This window comes from Pelophylax lessonae, assembly GCF_965119305.1.
Source record: "Pelophylax lessonae genome assembly, chromosome: 3".
In the NCBI taxonomy this organism is placed as follows: Eukaryota; Metazoa; Chordata; class Amphibia; order Anura; family Ranidae; genus Pelophylax; species Pelophylax lessonae.
In genome coordinates, this window is record NC_138770.1 from 273,440,276 (window position 1) to 273,457,602 (window position 17,327).

The 17,327-nt window shown below is 42.4% G+C and overlaps 1 protein-coding gene across 1 annotated transcript in view; it reads left to right on the forward strand.

Annotated features, from left to right (window-relative positions):
- Positions 1 to 17,327, forward strand: part of NAALADL2 (N-acetylated alpha-linked acidic dipeptidase like 2) — a 1,571,070-nt gene that overhangs the window by 1,132,674 nt on the left and 421,069 nt on the right. The window contains exon 10 of the mRNA XM_082249039.1: positions 15,741 to 15,881. Coding sequence (XP_082105165.1) covers positions 15,741 to 15,881 — 141 coding nt within the window. The remainder of the gene's footprint in view (positions 1 to 15,740; positions 15,882 to 17,327) is intronic.

A 17,327-nucleotide genomic window follows, 5' to 3' on the forward strand; every position in this document is an offset into this window, starting at 1 on the left:
ATGATTGCTCAGTTTGCCCCTCCACTCTGAGCAGAGAGCCATGACGGTCAGTCTCTAGTCTCCGGAGTGCTGGACTATGAATGGGGTGGGAGGAGCTGGCTCAGGCTCTAGGTGGATCACTGAGAGGCTATGCCAGGTATCAGTCTAGGCTTCTGGGTGGATTCCGACCATATGGTCAGGATCTTTCCAGAGCCTGGACTGGCTCTGTGACGTCAGCCGTCAGCTCGCTTCTGGGTCACAGGAGTGCAGTTAGTGCATTCCTGTGATCCATTGGAAAGGTACAGCCAAAAAAGCTTTGGCTATACTTCTCCTTTAATTTCTCTTTTGAATACAAGTAAACTAATACAAAGGCAAAAGGCATATTAAATACTTTAACCAACAATTAATTAAATGATATTGTAATCTGCAGTATACAATAACATTTTTTTTCTAGAAATTCTATTTTCCTGACAGACTCCATGGCAGCCTACGTGTGGGTTAGTCCCGCCTCCTCCTACCTCATAGGACCCCACTCCCATAAATTTCACTCTGCCCCAGAGACCATGTTCCTTTTTTGTCCTCCTCCTGTTGGATGGATATCAAGTCTTACCTCATGAAGATTTTCGGTCTAATTCCTGGTGATTTACATGATTGATTCCAGGCTGAATTCCTGAAGAGTCCAGTACGCCCTAGCTACTAGCGGGGTAGGACACGGGTGTGCAATCCCATGCATTGGAGAAGCATAAAGCCTGGCCACTGGCGGGCAAGCTGAATACGGCCAATCGTCCTAGCTACTAGCGGGAGGCCCATTAATACACGCCGAATCGATGCGCTGGAGGTTTTCCTGTCCCAGGTCTGACCATGGTTTGGAGCATGCTTGGTAACGTATGGCAGCCATTTTTTGTATATGTATTTTGTCTTGCGGTGTTTTGGAATGCAGGTGCATTTCATCTTGCGGCCCGGCTCTTCCTGTGTCCCAGCGCAGCTTCCGGGTCACCGCTGGGTGTCTGGGGGCGGTGCCGGCGCAGTGGAGTGGCTGTTCATGCTTGCACATGCGCACGAATGCTGTCTGTCATGGGGGGGGCGGTGACGTCATCATCTGGCGGCAGATTTAAACTGCTGTCACATTGGATTACATTGGGATTGTACTGTGGGCATATGCGGCAGCTTCCCTGTGTTTGATCGGTCTCTGATAGAGGTAAGCTTAATCCTGCTGGATGTCTGTGTGCGTGTCTGGTGTGTGCAGCACTTCCTTAAACTTGTGTTTATTACAGTCTTCCTGTTAAGAGCAGTATGGATACTTCACCGCCCCCCAGTGGCCAACCCTTACTCTACAGGTAAGAGTGGTATTATTTTTACCTATCCCTGTACGGTTCGGATCTAGGGCAGTAGGGGTAATTCTTCCCTTTCTCTTAGCCCTTCTAGGTCTGATAAACAAACTAAAGCACGCGAAGATAAGGACCTTACCAGGTCACAACGTCATCACACATCTCCTGGCACTAGTCGCCACAAGTCTTCTACCAAACATCACAGGGAAGGCTCCACGGTTGCATCAGCACAAAGACACCCTGATAGAAGATCTTGCTGGGGTTGTGCAGCACGTGTTTCTGATGGCAAATCAATATGCGATGCATGTTTTGCCCATGCCTCTAGAGAAAGGGGGAATGATAACCAGCAGGTGGAATCCCTGGTTAGACGGGTGGTCCAAGAATCCCTACAAAACCTGGACGTTGACCACACCTGTAGCCCCTTGGCTGGTATGGCAGACATCCCTGTTAGGGATAGCCTCAGTACTCCCGGCCCTTCTCAGCAGAGCATTTCCGGCTTCAACTCCTCGGATAGTGAGGACGAATCGGATACTCCTGGCACAGGCTTTGATCTTGCCTTGGTCCCTACCCTGGTTAAGACAGTTAAGGGAGCCCTAAAGTGGGAGGAGCCAGTAGAGTCACCATCTAAACAAAGAAGGTACTTCAAGCAACTAAAGAAAGAGCGCCATAACTTTCCCTTTTTAGGTGAACTGGGCGAAATTATCTCGGATGAGTGGGGATGTGCAGAGAGGAAAAATTCTCTGGTATCCAAAGTTTCCAGGATGTACCCATTCAAGAGTGAGGATGTGAAACACCTGGAGTCAGCGCCCCTAGTGGACGCCGCCCTCATGAGATTAGCGAGGCACGTCACTCTTCCACTCGAAGACACAGTGTCTTTTAAAGATGGGCTGGAAAGAAGAATCGACACTGACCTTAAGAAGATTTATGTGTCTGCTGGAATGGCTTGTAAGCCAGCCCTAGCCATTGCGGCTTTATCCAAGGCCATGGAGGCCTGGACAATAGAGGTGGATTCAGATCTAAGGTCCGTATCAGAAGAAGTAGCCAGAGCTTCAGCAGTGAATGAGCTCAGACTGGCGGCTTCTTTTCTGGGGGAGGCTTCCCTAGATATTATTCATCTGGTGGCCCGGGTCATGCTCTCTTCAGTGACAGCTAAACGGGCGCTATGGCTGGACCCCTGGCTGGCTGATCCTTCCTCCAAGCAGGCTTGGTGCCGTATTCCATTCGAAGGGTCTTCCTTGTTCGGGAACAAGCTGGAGAGCGCTATTTCGCGGGCCACGGGCGGTAAGTCGGGGTTCCTCCCGCAGGATCGTCGTCTGCTGGGTCAGAGAAGGACACAGTCAAGACAATCTTCGCAATCTTCAAGACCTGGTTGTGAATTCCAGAAAACATGGAGGAAAAATCCATTTTCAAACCAAAAGGCTTCCAAAGGAGCCTCTTCTAGTAGCCGGGAAGCGGCTAAGTCCTTTTGATGTTGTGCCTGTCCAGACGGTTCAGGTTGGTGCTCGCCTTCCCTGGTTTCGACACGTCTGGGCAGCCTCGATAAAAGATTTTTGGGTCATCAGGACAATCTCCACAGGCCACACTTGGTCGTTCTGCAGTCTACCTATCCTCAAGTTCGTTCCCACAGCTCTTCCACGGTCGGAAGAAAAAAGTAAAATCCTTTCGGCATACTGCTGCTTCAAGGCGCAGTAGTTCCAGTACCAGCCAAAGAAAGGTTTCATGCCTCTTTTCTCCACTCTTCTTAGTAATGAAGAAGAACGGCTCCTGAAGACCGATCATAGACCTCACACATCTAAACTCCTTTATAAAAAGGAAAAATTAAAAATGGAGACACTATTGACAATTCGCCAGGCGGTTCAGCCAGGAGATTGGCTTGTGTCAATAGACTTGAAGGATGCATATTTCCATGTGCCTATCGCAACAGAGTTCCAGAAATACCTGCGGTTTGCTGTGGATCAACACCATCCTCAGTTTACATGTCTCCTATTCGGGCTCACAACATCTCCTCGAGTAATTTCAAAACTTATTGGCTGTGGTAGCCCTGATCAGAATCAAGGGAGTGCGTCTTCACCAATATTTAGACGACTTATTACTTCTGTTGCAAGATCGAGAGCAACTCCTGGTTCACAGAGATCTAGTCACGGCGACTCTTCTCTAGTTCGGCTGGTTGCTAAACTTGGAAAAGAGCCATCTTTCTTGGGGCTCAATTCAATACAGTCAAGGGCACCATCTCCTTGCCTCTAGAGAAAATTCCGATTATCAGAGACAGAGTACAGCTGGCCATGTCATCATCTCATCTCCGGGTCTCACAGTGCCTCAAAATAATAGGTACTATGGTGGCCACAACACCTATGGTGAAATGGGCTCAATGGAGAATGCGTCTTTTTTAAACAGGATTTCTTCGCCAATGGTGCCCAGGCGACATGGATCCTCTGATTTGGATTTCCCCAGTAATGCGGGACAGTCTCCTGTGGTGGTTGCAGAAGAGGAATCTACTCAATTGCCATTCTATCCTTCCCATCTCTTGGGTCACGATAGCCACGGACGCAAGCAACCCAGGTTGGGGCGCTCACTGCCTATCAGAGATAGCCCAGGGCAAATGGAATCCTCTGTTACACAGGGAAGTTTAGAACAGCCTGGAGCTTCGAGCAGCGTTTCAAGCTCTCCAAGCATTTCATCACCTTACAGTAGGAACATCTGTCCTCCTGAGGCTGGACAATACGATGGCAGTGTCGTATATAAAGCGTCAAGGGGGAACTCGCAGTCACTCTTTATTGAGAGAAGTCGAGCCAATAATGGTCTGGGCTCAGAAATACTTATCCAACCTCACTGCAGTTTATCTGCCAGGGACACAGAACATCCAGGCGGATTTTCTATCACGAGTCTCCATGGACAACAACGAGTGGAGTCTTCATGCCGATGTGTTTCAGTGGCTAAAATCCCTAGGGTTCCTTCCGGAAGTGGATCTGTTCGCTTCCCCGTGCAACTTCAAGTTGGAGAAGTACTACACGAGATTCAAATGCCCACAAGCTTTCAGGGTGGATGCCCTAACAGAGCAGTGGAGGTTTCACAAGGCTTACGCCTTCCCACCAGTTCCAGTCCTCCTTCGATTCCTGACGAGACTCAGGTCGGAAGAAGTGGAGGCTCTTGTGATAGCCCCATATTGGCCAAACAGGCCCTGGTTTCCGATGCTGCTACAGCTGAGCTTTTGCGAGCCAGTTCCACTACCTTCCAGGCAGGATCTCCTGTCTCAGGGAATGGTGCTACACCCTTGCCCGGCCCATCTGCACCTGATGGCCTGGTTTTTGAAAGGGAAAGGCTGGAGGCATTAGGGTGTCCAAGTGGAGCTATCTCCACACTGTTGAATGCGAGAAGAGCTGGAACAAATAGAGTCTACCAAAGGATATGGAAGAAGTTCATGTCTCATATCTCCGGAAATATGGATGTGCAAGGCACTCCAAAGGTTCAACACATTTTGAGTTTTCTACAATCTGGCCTGGATCTGACTTTATTAGTCAGTTCTCTTCGAGTTCAAGTGTCAGCTATCTCGACTTTCACAGGAACATCCTGGGCAAAGCATCCTCTAGTGAGGCAATTTTTCAGAGGAGCTTCTAGGCTCAGACCACAAAAGAAGCCCAGATTCCCTAAGTGAGATCTTCCACTTGTTCTGGATTTCTTTGCAGACCTCAGAAAAGATAACCTGGTTCAACTCTCCATCAAAGAATTGTCTCTTATAGTAGCATTCCTGGTGGCAGTCACCTCAGCAAAAAGGGTCTCTGAGCTAGGAGCTTTGGGATGCAAAGAACCCTTTTTGACGTTTTTTCCGGATCGGGTGGTTCTGATTCCCATGTTGGATTCGCATCCAAAAGTATCCTCTATTTTTCATGAAAATCAGGAAATTGTCTTGCCAACATTCAAATTCTCTGACTCTGCGACTCATCCACTGGATGTAGGGCAAATTCTGAAACTATATCTGGAAGCCACATCTCATTTCCGCCATTTGGATTATTTGTTTGTCCTATTCTATGGGAAGAATAAAGGCTTGCGTGCTTCGTCTAGAACGATCGCATCTTGGATTGTCCAGTCCATTCAGTGGGCTTATAGAGCTAAAGGGTTGGCTTCCCCGGAGGCTGTGACAGTGCATTCTACAAGAGGAATGTCGACTTCTTGGGCAGCGTTTCGTCATGTGGCTCCTGAAGTTGTATGCAAAGCGGCCTCATGGTCCTCAATTCACACTTTCATGGCTCATTATTGTGTCGAGCCAGCTTCTTTATCATCTGTTGATTTTGGTTTGCGGATACTATCAGTTGATGGTGCAAATTAAATTTCTTTTGAACAGCAGATTGCCCACCCTGGTGTGTTTGGCTAGTTATTTCCCACACGTAGGCTGCCATGGAGTCTGTCAGGAAAACTGAAAATGTATATCAAATACTTACCGTAATTTTCCTTTCCTGATGGACTCCATGGCAGCTGGAGTCCCCACCCATCTGCTGGAGGAGGCTATTTTATGGAACATGGTCTCTGGGGCAAAGTGAAATTTATGGGAGTGGAGTCCTATGAGGTAGGAGGAGGCGGGACTAACCCACACTTAGGCTGCCATGGAGTCCATCAGGAAAGGAAAATTACGGTAAGTATTTGATATACATTTTCCGTTTTAAAACCCATGAAACTTATTTTGGCAAAGCAAAGACTACTACTATTCCAGAGATAAGACTATAATCCTTCCACTTTATAAAACTCTTGTCCGACCGCATCTGGAGTATTCTGTCCAGTTCTGGTCGCCAGTCCTCAGGAGGGATGTGTTGGAGCTGGAGAGAGTCCAGAGAAGGGCAACTAAACTGATTAGGGGATTGGAGGACCTTGACTATGAAGAGCGTCTGCAATCGCTCGATTTATTCTCCCTGGAGAAGAGACATCTGAGGGGGGACATGATAGCAATTTATAAATATCTTAATGGGGATCCCAGCTTAGAAAAAAGCTGTTCATTTGAAGGGATTGCATGAGGACTCGAGGACATACAATGCGATTAGAGGAGAAGCGTTTTAACCTCAGGCAACGAGGGGGGTTCTTTACTGTTAGGGCTACAAGATTGTGGAATTCTCTACCACAAGAGGTGGTTTCTGCGGGTAGTATGGTGGCTTTCAAAAGACTCTTAGACTTACATCTCAAGGATCAGAACATTAAGGGCTATGTGAGATGATTACAGCCACACACACCTACACAGGTTGAACTGGATGGACTATTGTCTTTATTCAACCTCACCTACTATGTAACTATGTACTATTACTACTACCCTTAGGTCTGCATTAAAGGTTATTCGTCCAAATAAGGCACCAAATGTTTTTACAATTTAAAATACCTTAGCAGTTTACTTTTGCAATACCTGGTATTGGTGACCTTTCTCAATAAGCAAACTAAAAAACTTCTGACAAAGCCACAGCTTACGCAAAAACATTTTAGTTATTTTTAACAGCAATCAATTTTGTTCATTCTGTAGAACATATTATCCAATTTATGCACAGTAAAATAAGTGTAATTTATAACTAAGTGTATTGAACATTCGTTTTTTTTTTTTTTTAAAGGATGACACAAAATTTGACTTTTTCATTCTCTGGCTATAGGGATATACTAAGGTCATGGATTATCTGAAGGAAGAGTTATTTGAAACACGTTCAATCCATTATTAAAAACAGATAGGAAATACATGTTATGGAAAAATACATGTTATGCTAAAATTTATAATTTTGTTGCCTTGTAGTTATCTAGGCTGCAACATCCTAAATGTGCCTAGTAAAAAAACATACATGGCTTGGTAATAGTGGCTTTGTAACATTTGGCTGTGGTTTTTTTCTTTAGACTGTTCACTACATCAGATTACTTGCATTTAATCTTAGGGGTGAAGATGTTGGATGTGGAGGTCCTGGACTGGTGTGGTTACACGTCGCCTGCGGTTGTGAGGTCGGTTCAATGTACTGACAAATTCTCTGAAACCCCTTTGGAGATGGCTCATGGTAGAGAAATGAACATTCAATTCCCGAGCAACAGCTCTTATGGACATTCCTGCAGTCAGCATGCCAATTGCACGCTCCCTCAAAACTTGCAACATCTGTGGCATTGTGCTGTGTGATAAAACTGCACATTTTAGAGTGGCCTTTTATTGTGGTCAGCCTAAGGCACACCTGTTCAATAATCATGCTCTCTAACCAGCATCGTGTGAACAATATTTGAGAGAAATAGGCCTTTTGTGTACATAGAAAAAGTCTTAGATCTTTGAGTTCAGCTCATGAAAAATGGGGGCAAAAACAAAAGTGTTGCATTTATAATTTTGTTCAGTGTATATACATACATGGCATATTGTTTTACTAATGTAAAAGGCATCACTACATCATTTTTTTTCCTTAATAATAAAAAAGGTATACTGCTATTTTGCAACTGGGGGACATTTTTCTTTCTTCCTGTCCATTTGACCCCCAGTGATCTGTCTTCCCACCTTTTTGGGTGCACACTAACCGGTTCCTTCCATGTTCCTCATATTTCTACTTGTGACTGCACTACCTTCACAAGCAACCAAAAGCTGCTGCTATGTCACTGCCATGCTCCCCACTCCACTTTCATAACTTTCAATTGCTCCCCTTACATTGGACTAATACAGCTGGGGTTGCTGCTTAGTTGCAGCTTTTCTGTGGGGGTTGAATATTTTTCATTGATTTAAAATAGAAAATATTTAAAGCGTAACTCCACTTTTGTTGGAAAAAAAAAACATTCCATTCTGGGTGATCTATGTACATTGCAAGGATTTTAAAAAACTTTGTTGCAGATTCCTTCCTTTGGTTATTCTGAATAAATCATTGTTTGTTCCTCTGCGCCTCTGTTCTGAGTTAGTCAAATAGGAGTGGTTTCATAATTATCTATCAGCTGTGGCAGCTGCGGGGCTATAATGAGGAAAGCTGCTGGGCCTGCATCCCTTTAGACGTGTTCCTATTGGGAATAACTCACCAAAAATGACATTTTTGTAGCAGGGGATGCCAGAAATCTGACTTGTATCTTAGGCAGATTGCTGGGAAAATTGGTGAGCCAATCACACAAGCAGGAAATTATGTTTCTGGGGTGCGGTCAGTACATATTCTGTGTACAGAACACCTCCAGGTAGCCATATTGCATTGCATTTTCAGAAAATTACAACAGCTGCAGATTGAAAAGGAAAGCTATTTTTTTTAATAATATTCAATTACAATATGGTTTGTGTCGCAATTGTATACACTATATTGTTTTTTCTTTATTTGCTATTTTTTTTTCAACCAAAAAGTGGAGTTACCCTTTAATTGACCAATATTTACCAATTTGCAAGCACATGACATAGCCCAGTAGCATTATTTTTTTGCCCTATTAGCACAGAACTAATATACATGCACTTTTACTGAAGGAATTGCAAATGCAAATGTTTTTATAAATACACCACTAATACTGGCCATACTTGGACTAAAATTCAGCAAGTTCAGTAGGGATATGCATGTATGGGCACCCAGATTATACAGAAGTTGATCTAACCAATTGATTTCTGTACAATCAGCCCATCAGGTTTTTCCCAATTGATCAGTGCCACTGGCTTTAGCTCCAGATCCCCAACGCCCTAACCGCCAATGTGGATTGGGGAATTTTTTTTATTCAACCCGCTGATTAAATGAAAAAAAAAAAGATGAATGTATGGGCTGCCTAAGAGAGGCGTTTGTCCACCGGTGGATCCACAAGTGGTCAGCGTGTGCAGGTGGAATTTGACAATGGGGGCACACATATCCCCACTGTTGCTTTGCCTGCCATCACAGATGAGTGGTATTATTAAAGAAAAAGAGTAAACTCTGCTGTCTTGTAGTTATGATGCCTTATATGAACAGTATGAGAGATATATGCTTTGGGTATACTATTGCTGCAGAACTAACAAATTGTACAGATACTCTTAATCAGGAGACATGGATTGCAATATCTGGATGTTTAATGTGCTCCTCAAATAAAAACTGCACCTTTCAAAATAGGTTCTGATCCAGCTATAGGATCAAGGATCACATGCAAGCATAAATCACATTATACAAGGCTGACATACTATAGTAATTTTGTTACTGCTCTTGTCCTTCAGGGTCAGGGGTCATGAAGGGCTTAAAAAAAGATTCTGCAAGAGTGTTGCTATCAGAGCAGGTTTTAAAACTTTTATAGGAAAAATGTTTGCTTTAATGAAACAAAATTGAGCACAAAGTGATTGTAGTTGTATGTACAGTATGCATACAGAAATATAAAGAACAGCTTTTTTTAAATTTCAACTCCAAAACTAGTTAATACTGGTTAAAAAATGTGATGTTATGATTGAAAGTAATTTTTAATTTACACTAGTAAAAAACCCTTCCAAATATTAAAGCATTAAATACTATGGTGTCTACGGGATAAATATATGACATTATATTAAATATTTAATTGCATATCTGCACCATCATGTGTAGTTTTTCTTTGGAATCTACTTTTGCAAGTAACTATTGTACTTTTCAGTCTCACTATTCTACAGTCTGTTTCATAATTAGGACATTTTTACATATCAGTTGATTGTACAGTAAGCGACTGCTTTCTAAGTATGGCACACTGAAAACCCTCTCAGCACTAATTAATTTATATGTCATGGGTGTATGCTAAAGGCTATTGTGCCGAAAAACAGAAACTGCAAGTGTAACTAATAATCTGATGAGGTCAGGTTGTACTGTCTGTCACTATAAATTAAGTATGAAATATCAATTTTCATTTCTTTGTTCTGTTTGATCTTGGAACTGAAATAAATTGTTGCCATTTTCTAATTAGTTCACTGTCCAGTTTCATTGTTATAATGATTATTATTAGTTAATATAAATCCAGGGCACTGCTACACTTGTGATTTCAGACTTTGCAAGTAAAGGAGTGCAGCTTGAACTTCATTATAGAACTACTTGTGAATGATTGATGTTGACAAATGTCACATTTTTGCACAGCTAATAATGAGTATGTGCTACTGAGAAGCATTGCTGATTGGAGCCTATTGATTGCAGCTGTTTACATGATCATTTTATGGAAGCATATAAAGTCCATCTGTTTCTGCAAGAAAAGGGGTACCAATATTCTTATTGGGTCAGTGAGATTTTTTGTTCCACATACTGCAATATGTTTCATCTGAGAAGCCAAATAATGTATTTTTTTTTTTTTTTTTGACAAATTGCCTTACACTTCCGGTAATGTCCACACCCAAGAATAAGGAAATGTACCCCACTTAACATATCTACTGACCGCAGCATGTAAGAGATCAATACAAACTATCACAAGCAGGGTCTTAGTGAAGTCTTAGGATTGTAGAATGAAACTCACAAAAATAGAAGACCTCATAGAGGTCAATAGGCATTTATAATGTCAAATAATTGGATAAAAAGATCCCAGATCATTCAGAGATTTTAAGCTGGATTTTGCGGACATTATCTCAAAAACAATAAAGCACAACAGGAAACTTCCAGTAGTGCAGTATCATTTAAAAAAAATACATTCCATGAAATAAAAGTTAAATACAAGTTGCCTCCACTTCCAAAAGATGTTGCCACTTGGACTTGTCAGTGCTTGATGTCAGTCTGCGAAAAAACATTCCTAGATTTCCTCAGGGCTCCTATTGGATGAAATGCATAAGAGCTTCTGCCAACTACCGTGAGTGCAAGCTTGCACCAACTGTTGCATTTGAGCTTAATCTTAGCCAACAGTTGGAGAAAATTGCAGTAAGTAGAAGATAATTAAAAAAAATAGTTTGGAAACTCTAATGTCCAGATTTCTATTATTTTCTTTATCTTAGTGCAGTCAGGCCACACAGATATGGTGTCTAATGTGAGAACAGTAGATTTGTCCTAGGTAATGGCAAAACCTAATTGGGGACCAAACTCTATAATCAGGCTCATGGGAGAGATCTAAGAAGAGAATGTATTCCCATTCTTCTGGAATTAGCCCAAATGGCCAATGCCAGTGGCTCAGTTGCAAGAGAGAGGAGAAATAATGGGCAGTCTTGTCAGGTGACTCTCTTGAAAGTAAAAGGTTCTAATCAGAAATTATTTATTCTGACGATAAGGTAAAAGCACAAAAGCTGAATCCAAGCTAAGATTTTTTGACCCACACCAATGAGTTTGAAATCTTGCCATAGATATAAGTACTCAACTCAATCAAATGCCTTAGTGGTATCTAATTAAAATATGGCTCTAGAACCAGTGTTATCTGCCAGAATCTGTAGGATCAAATCTAATCTGCAGACGATTGCGGCACATCTGTTTGGTGAACAGTGTGCATCAATATTTGAATTAACCTGGGTTCACTCATATGCGGGACATTGCATTGCAGTGAAGCACATTGCAATTGCACTGTGTTTGCAACCTGACCGGCTGTCAATACAAAGTTAACGACACCCTAAATTGCAGTGCAGTTTGCCTGCACTGGATCACATGGTACAAAAGGTATGGATAAGTATCTAGTAGAAAAAGAGTTCACCTTTCACTGTCACACATCAACTATCATTTTTTTTTTTTTTTATATAATTTCCCTGCTCTTTTACATCTATGCATTCATGATCTAGTGGTATCTAAATATACCACTGATCTCTGTAATTTCATACTGAAAGCAACTCCATTATATGGAGATTTTCATTCTGCCTAGTTGTAGTCTCATTTTCGGTTGGCATGACTAGAATATATGTGCGGAGGAAGTGACATAGAATTTGTGAGGGGTACAATCAATTACACCTAAGCTCTGAATAGGAAGACATGGACCTGCAATAAAGGGGCTGTAGAAACTATAAAGGGGACCCAACAACTTTAAAACAACAATCTCACCTACAAAAAATAAGCCTTGCTGGTGACCATGCAAAAAGAAAGAGAATGCCTCTGGAGGGGACTTTAATGACCAAAAGGTAGAGGTGAGATAATATAGCAAATATAATATAAAAATACAAAATCACTTTATTACAATAAATTAAAAATCAATGACATGATTGCATGAATGAGCTGGCATAATACAGGTATAGAAGGACAAAACTAATTGAACAGACATATGGATGGAAACCACAACTATATTGAGGATAGACACTGTATACTCAAACAGATCCCCTATTGCCACCACCCGACAGGTTTCAGAGATTTCTCCTTTCTCAGGGGTACAGGGTGCAAGTAGGGTACAGTGTCTATTCAATAGAATAGTCAGCTCAAGCCATGAAAACAGAAAAAAAAATTGGCGTCCCTTGCGTTTGCTCAGCTAGAAGTCCTACATCGACCAAAAGATAAATTGCAGGTAGATAAATCTGAACCAAAACTGGTCCAATGGTCACTGGAATTAAACAAGACCAACACGAGGGGTCAGGGAATGACGGATAGCCCGGATATGCATAATTGGAGTAGCTTACTGGTTCAAAAATGTGTGATGCTAGATAGCAAAATGAGCAAAGTCAGGACAGCGTCGACACAACAAAGTCCAAGAAACTGAAGGCTACACAGTTGAGAAAACTTCTGCAACCTGCCATAATGGAAGCACTAACGACCTGTTTGGAAGAGAGAGGAATTCCTACCTATTGGATGAGAAGCATATATAAAAGCAGGGCTTTTTTTCTACTGGTGCGCGCTGGAACGGTGTTCCAGAACCTCTGAAAGCCCTGTCCTCTCCCACTTGTCACGTAACACAGAAGCTGACAGGGGACTCACTTCCTCCAACAGCTTTTGTGTGCTAGTGCCACTGCACTTTAGGGCACATGATGCTGAATGGATGTCCTGGGTCCCGACACTGCCCACATTTTTTGTAGATATGGGGCTTGGGGAGGCGGCTTCTTACTCTGCCCGCTGCCTGTCACCACTATGCAGCACAGAGTTCGGTTTCACTGCAGTGCTGTGAAACTCCTCCTCAAGCTCTGTGCTACATTAATTATAGGTGGAGCGGAGCTGCAGGAAATGTTGCGGGCTTCTCTACGAGAAGTGAAAGAGCTGTTGGGAAGAAGAAAATTTGTCAAACGGGGAGAGAGCTTTTTGTGTGTGGGGAGGGGGGGGGGTTGTGAACAGGTGAGAGGGGTGGGGTGGAGGATTTGTAAACAGGTGAGAGGGGTGGGGGAAGCATTTGTGAACAGATGACAGAGCTGGGGGAGGATTTGTGAACAGGCGAGAAGCTGGGGGGGAGGGGAGGATCTGTGAATAGGTGAAAGAGCTGGGGTGGATTTGTGAACAAGTGAGAGAGCTTTTTGTGTGGGGGGGAGGAGGATTTATAGACAGGTGAGAGACCTGGGGGGGGGGGGTTTATGAACAGGTGAGAGAGCTGGGATGGAAGGGAGTATTTGTAAACATGTTATAGAGTTTTTTGTTTGGGGGGGAATTTCTTAACAGGTGAGAGAGCTGGGGGGGAGGGGAGGATTTGTGAACAGGTGAGAGAGCTGAAACGGGGGTGGGGGATTTGTGAACTAGTGAGGGAGCTGGGGGGAGGGGGGATTTGTGAACAGGTGAGAGAGCTGGGGGGAGGGGAGGATTTGTGAATAGGTGACAGAGCTGGGGGTGGATTTATGAACAGGTGAGAGAGCTGGAAGGAAGGGGAGGATTTGGGAACAGATGACAGAGCTGGGGGGGGGGAGGATTTGTGAACATGTGAGAGAGCTTTTTGTGTTTGGGGGGATGAGGATTTGTAAACAAGGTGAGATAGCTGGGGGGGGGGGTTGTGAACAGGGGAGAGAGCTTTTTGTGTGTAGGGGGAAGTGGGAAGGGTGAGAAAGCTGGGGAGGGGGAGGAGCAAATAGACCTTCCCAAGGGAAACTCCTTGGGAACTTACCCAGAACTGGAGTTTACAATCTTTCATGCTTATTTTGTCATGCTACTTGATATCTAAGTCCTCTAAATACCCCAGCTAGACTCCTTTGTCTATAGTGGTTCCCCCTTGACCCTTACAGCTCAATTACATTGCATTGTTTGCTGCCTATCTGTAGGGATGAGTGAACCAAGCAAAGTTTGGTTCCCTGGACATTAGCATAACCCAGCAGGAAATACACAAACCCCTGAATACAGCACACAAACCCCACTGTAGTCTACTAAAGCCAAATCTTGTAGTTTTTCTCTGCCTTTTTTCAAAGCCGGTTTGCAAGCTTTTACATTGTATACATATTTTTTTTAACTTGATCAATGTCTCCCAGGGCAGCCCCCAGCTCCTTATGCCCTTTGTTTGAAAAACCCAAACCTAATAACCAGGCAAGTTGCTAGAAATTATTTCAAGGTTTGGTTCCTAGTGATTTCATGTGGATTGGGACTGACATTCAAACATTGAAGTATTTTAACGAATGCCCTGCAAACTGAATAGTTACATTTGGCTCATCCCTACTTACCATCACAACTAAAACATAATGCTATAGAACAGGACCCTATCATAGTGTGGGGAGAAATAAAAAGAGCTACATAAAACCATACACCTGTCCAGAAACCTCACTGTCTGCACAAACCCAATACATGGTCTCCCAGATGTGGCAAAAAAGGGTCTTGAATGGTTAGGGGATGTAGAGTGAAAAACTGACACTCACAGAAGCTACTCACTGTCTCTATGATGATCCAGGAACTAACCCACCTTTTATGATTGAAGAAACTAGTTCAAGAAAGATAAAAAATAGCTCAGTTTTTTCAAAAGGTAAAATTAATTTATTGCTGCATCATTCACAATGGAAAATTTCAAATATACCACATGGATAGGAGGGACTTTTCAGGTTCTTTGGGTCCCTTAAAGATGTTGTTATCATGGTATTTAATGTACCTGTACATCACTAGAATTTCTGTTTGGTTAACCTGTTCTGTATTCTCTAGAAAGCAGACTCAGACCAATGTCCTGTATACAATTTAGGTAATACATAACCTGTATATGGTTTACGCAACACAGTGCATTATCTGCCACCTTTAATGTTGGAACTCAATGCTTTCTCATATACCAGATTTGGCAGTAACTCTGTGATAACCCACCATCAAACTAAATATATAAAGCCTTGCAGAATGCTACCACTTTCTTTGAATGTGATTACTGACCTGTACTCATGTAATCATTTTGTCTTTTCTGTGGTCTTTTATGTCAACAACTTAAAAAAAAAACTTGACACTTTATGGTTTCCATGGATGCTACAAGAAGTGAAAGAAAGGGGGGGGGGGGTCCGCTCTTAGACAGTTGTCACTTGAATAGGTTTTTCCATTAGAAAAGATACTGATGTCCTGATGACAGCTGTACATTTTTGTATTTCAGATTGTTTTCCATCTTGATGGCAATGGGTACAACTACCTAGTAGATAGTAAACTGATACATCTGACTTGTATATCTGTTTGGCCATTCTCTTTCTAATATAAATATGTTCTTTTCAAAAGTAAAAGTAGTATTTTTAACCATTTATTTTTAATTCAGGTGCAAATCAGCTGTACTGAGAAGGACATTTGTCAGAAGTTCAACATTAGCTCTATACAGACACACGGAGATGCTGATTTCTTCATCAACCAACTTGGAATTCCTACAGTTCAGTTTCTTTTTGAAGACAGAAAGAACAAGGTACTTGTTATTTATCTTATAATTATGTGCAAGATGGTTGTAGCTGAATTTACGGCACAAATTACTGAAGCACGTGTGCTTATCCTTTTTTTATCCTCACAGTATTTCACAGTATTTTCTATGCACCCATGATTTGTGCAGGCATACAGTGTACAGTGCTGAATTTGCTAACAAGTGTGCTTTGAAATAAAATGTTTCTGTATCTAAGCACTGTGACACTTTTTAAAGGTGCATAACATGCAAGGAGGCTCCAAGCCAAGTTGTCTATGAGAATATATACGTCCAGTCTCTGGAAAAGAAGTTAACAGGTTCCTCCACTGCATGTCCTCCGGGTGTTTCATGTTTTGGTCCTCCTTCAAGGACAGGGAGAGTTCTGTGACTTTACTTCTGCAACGTAGATTCAGGGTGTTGCCAATAAGTAATTGTCCCTCTCCCTAAATGCCTTAAATCCTAGGGTTCTTTTGGTCTGCATTGTCACAGCTCACCATTATTTTACATGGGGAAAAGAACCTCAGCTCCCCAAACCTGTCCTTAATGCTATACTCATACAGGTACCGATTTATGGCCTACTAATTCATGGGCAGCTGAAGAAGCATGACTAAGGTAGAATTCCACCATACAGTATGAGCAAGCAGTATATCAGGCAGCTTGTGAGGAGATTAAGTTGCCACTGAATTTTACACTGCCAAACACTGACCGGGTGTGAAGGATACTGATCCTCCAACATAGGGGCTGGCTCTTGGTGGTTGCTGGCTGCTCCACAAGCTCCACACATACTTTTAAAGGGAAAAGGAAGCTGCTCACCATTTAAATGCCTTAATGTCGGTTTATCAAACTCTACTTTGAGTAAGCTCTGATTTGAATGAAACATGTCACAGGCTGTACATTCCAGATAGCATAGTCTGTTCAATGGAGTTTAATAAACCAACAATAAGGCTTCCCTTCCTCTTTGAACCTCTATGTGTGAAACTGACTGTGTTTGCCTTCCTCCAAACTTTTTTTGGCTTGCCTAAGAAGATCCTGTATGTCAGGGTACCTGATAAGCAAACATTACACTACAAGGTTGAAAATGTGTGCCAGGCAAGGAAAAAAAAAATCTATTGAATATGAACTACAATTAAAGAAGAAAAAAAACAGCTACTGAATGTCCACAAAAAAGAAGGCCCAGCATCAACACAGAAACAGAACCTCCCACTGCTAAAAAAAAAAAAAAAAAATAATAATAATAATTCTGAAAAATACAATATACACCACTAAAAGTAGTACTGTAAATAACTCTATATAATTACATGGGTAACTCTCCATGTAATTCTGTGAGCTGCCTCTCACATTAATCTCCCAACACTCTGACAATTTGCACTAGAAGAGTATCCTTTTTATGCCTGTGGGTTGGAACTTTGGACAAAATCATCATTGGCTAATGATGGTTGTTTGAACTACATTAAA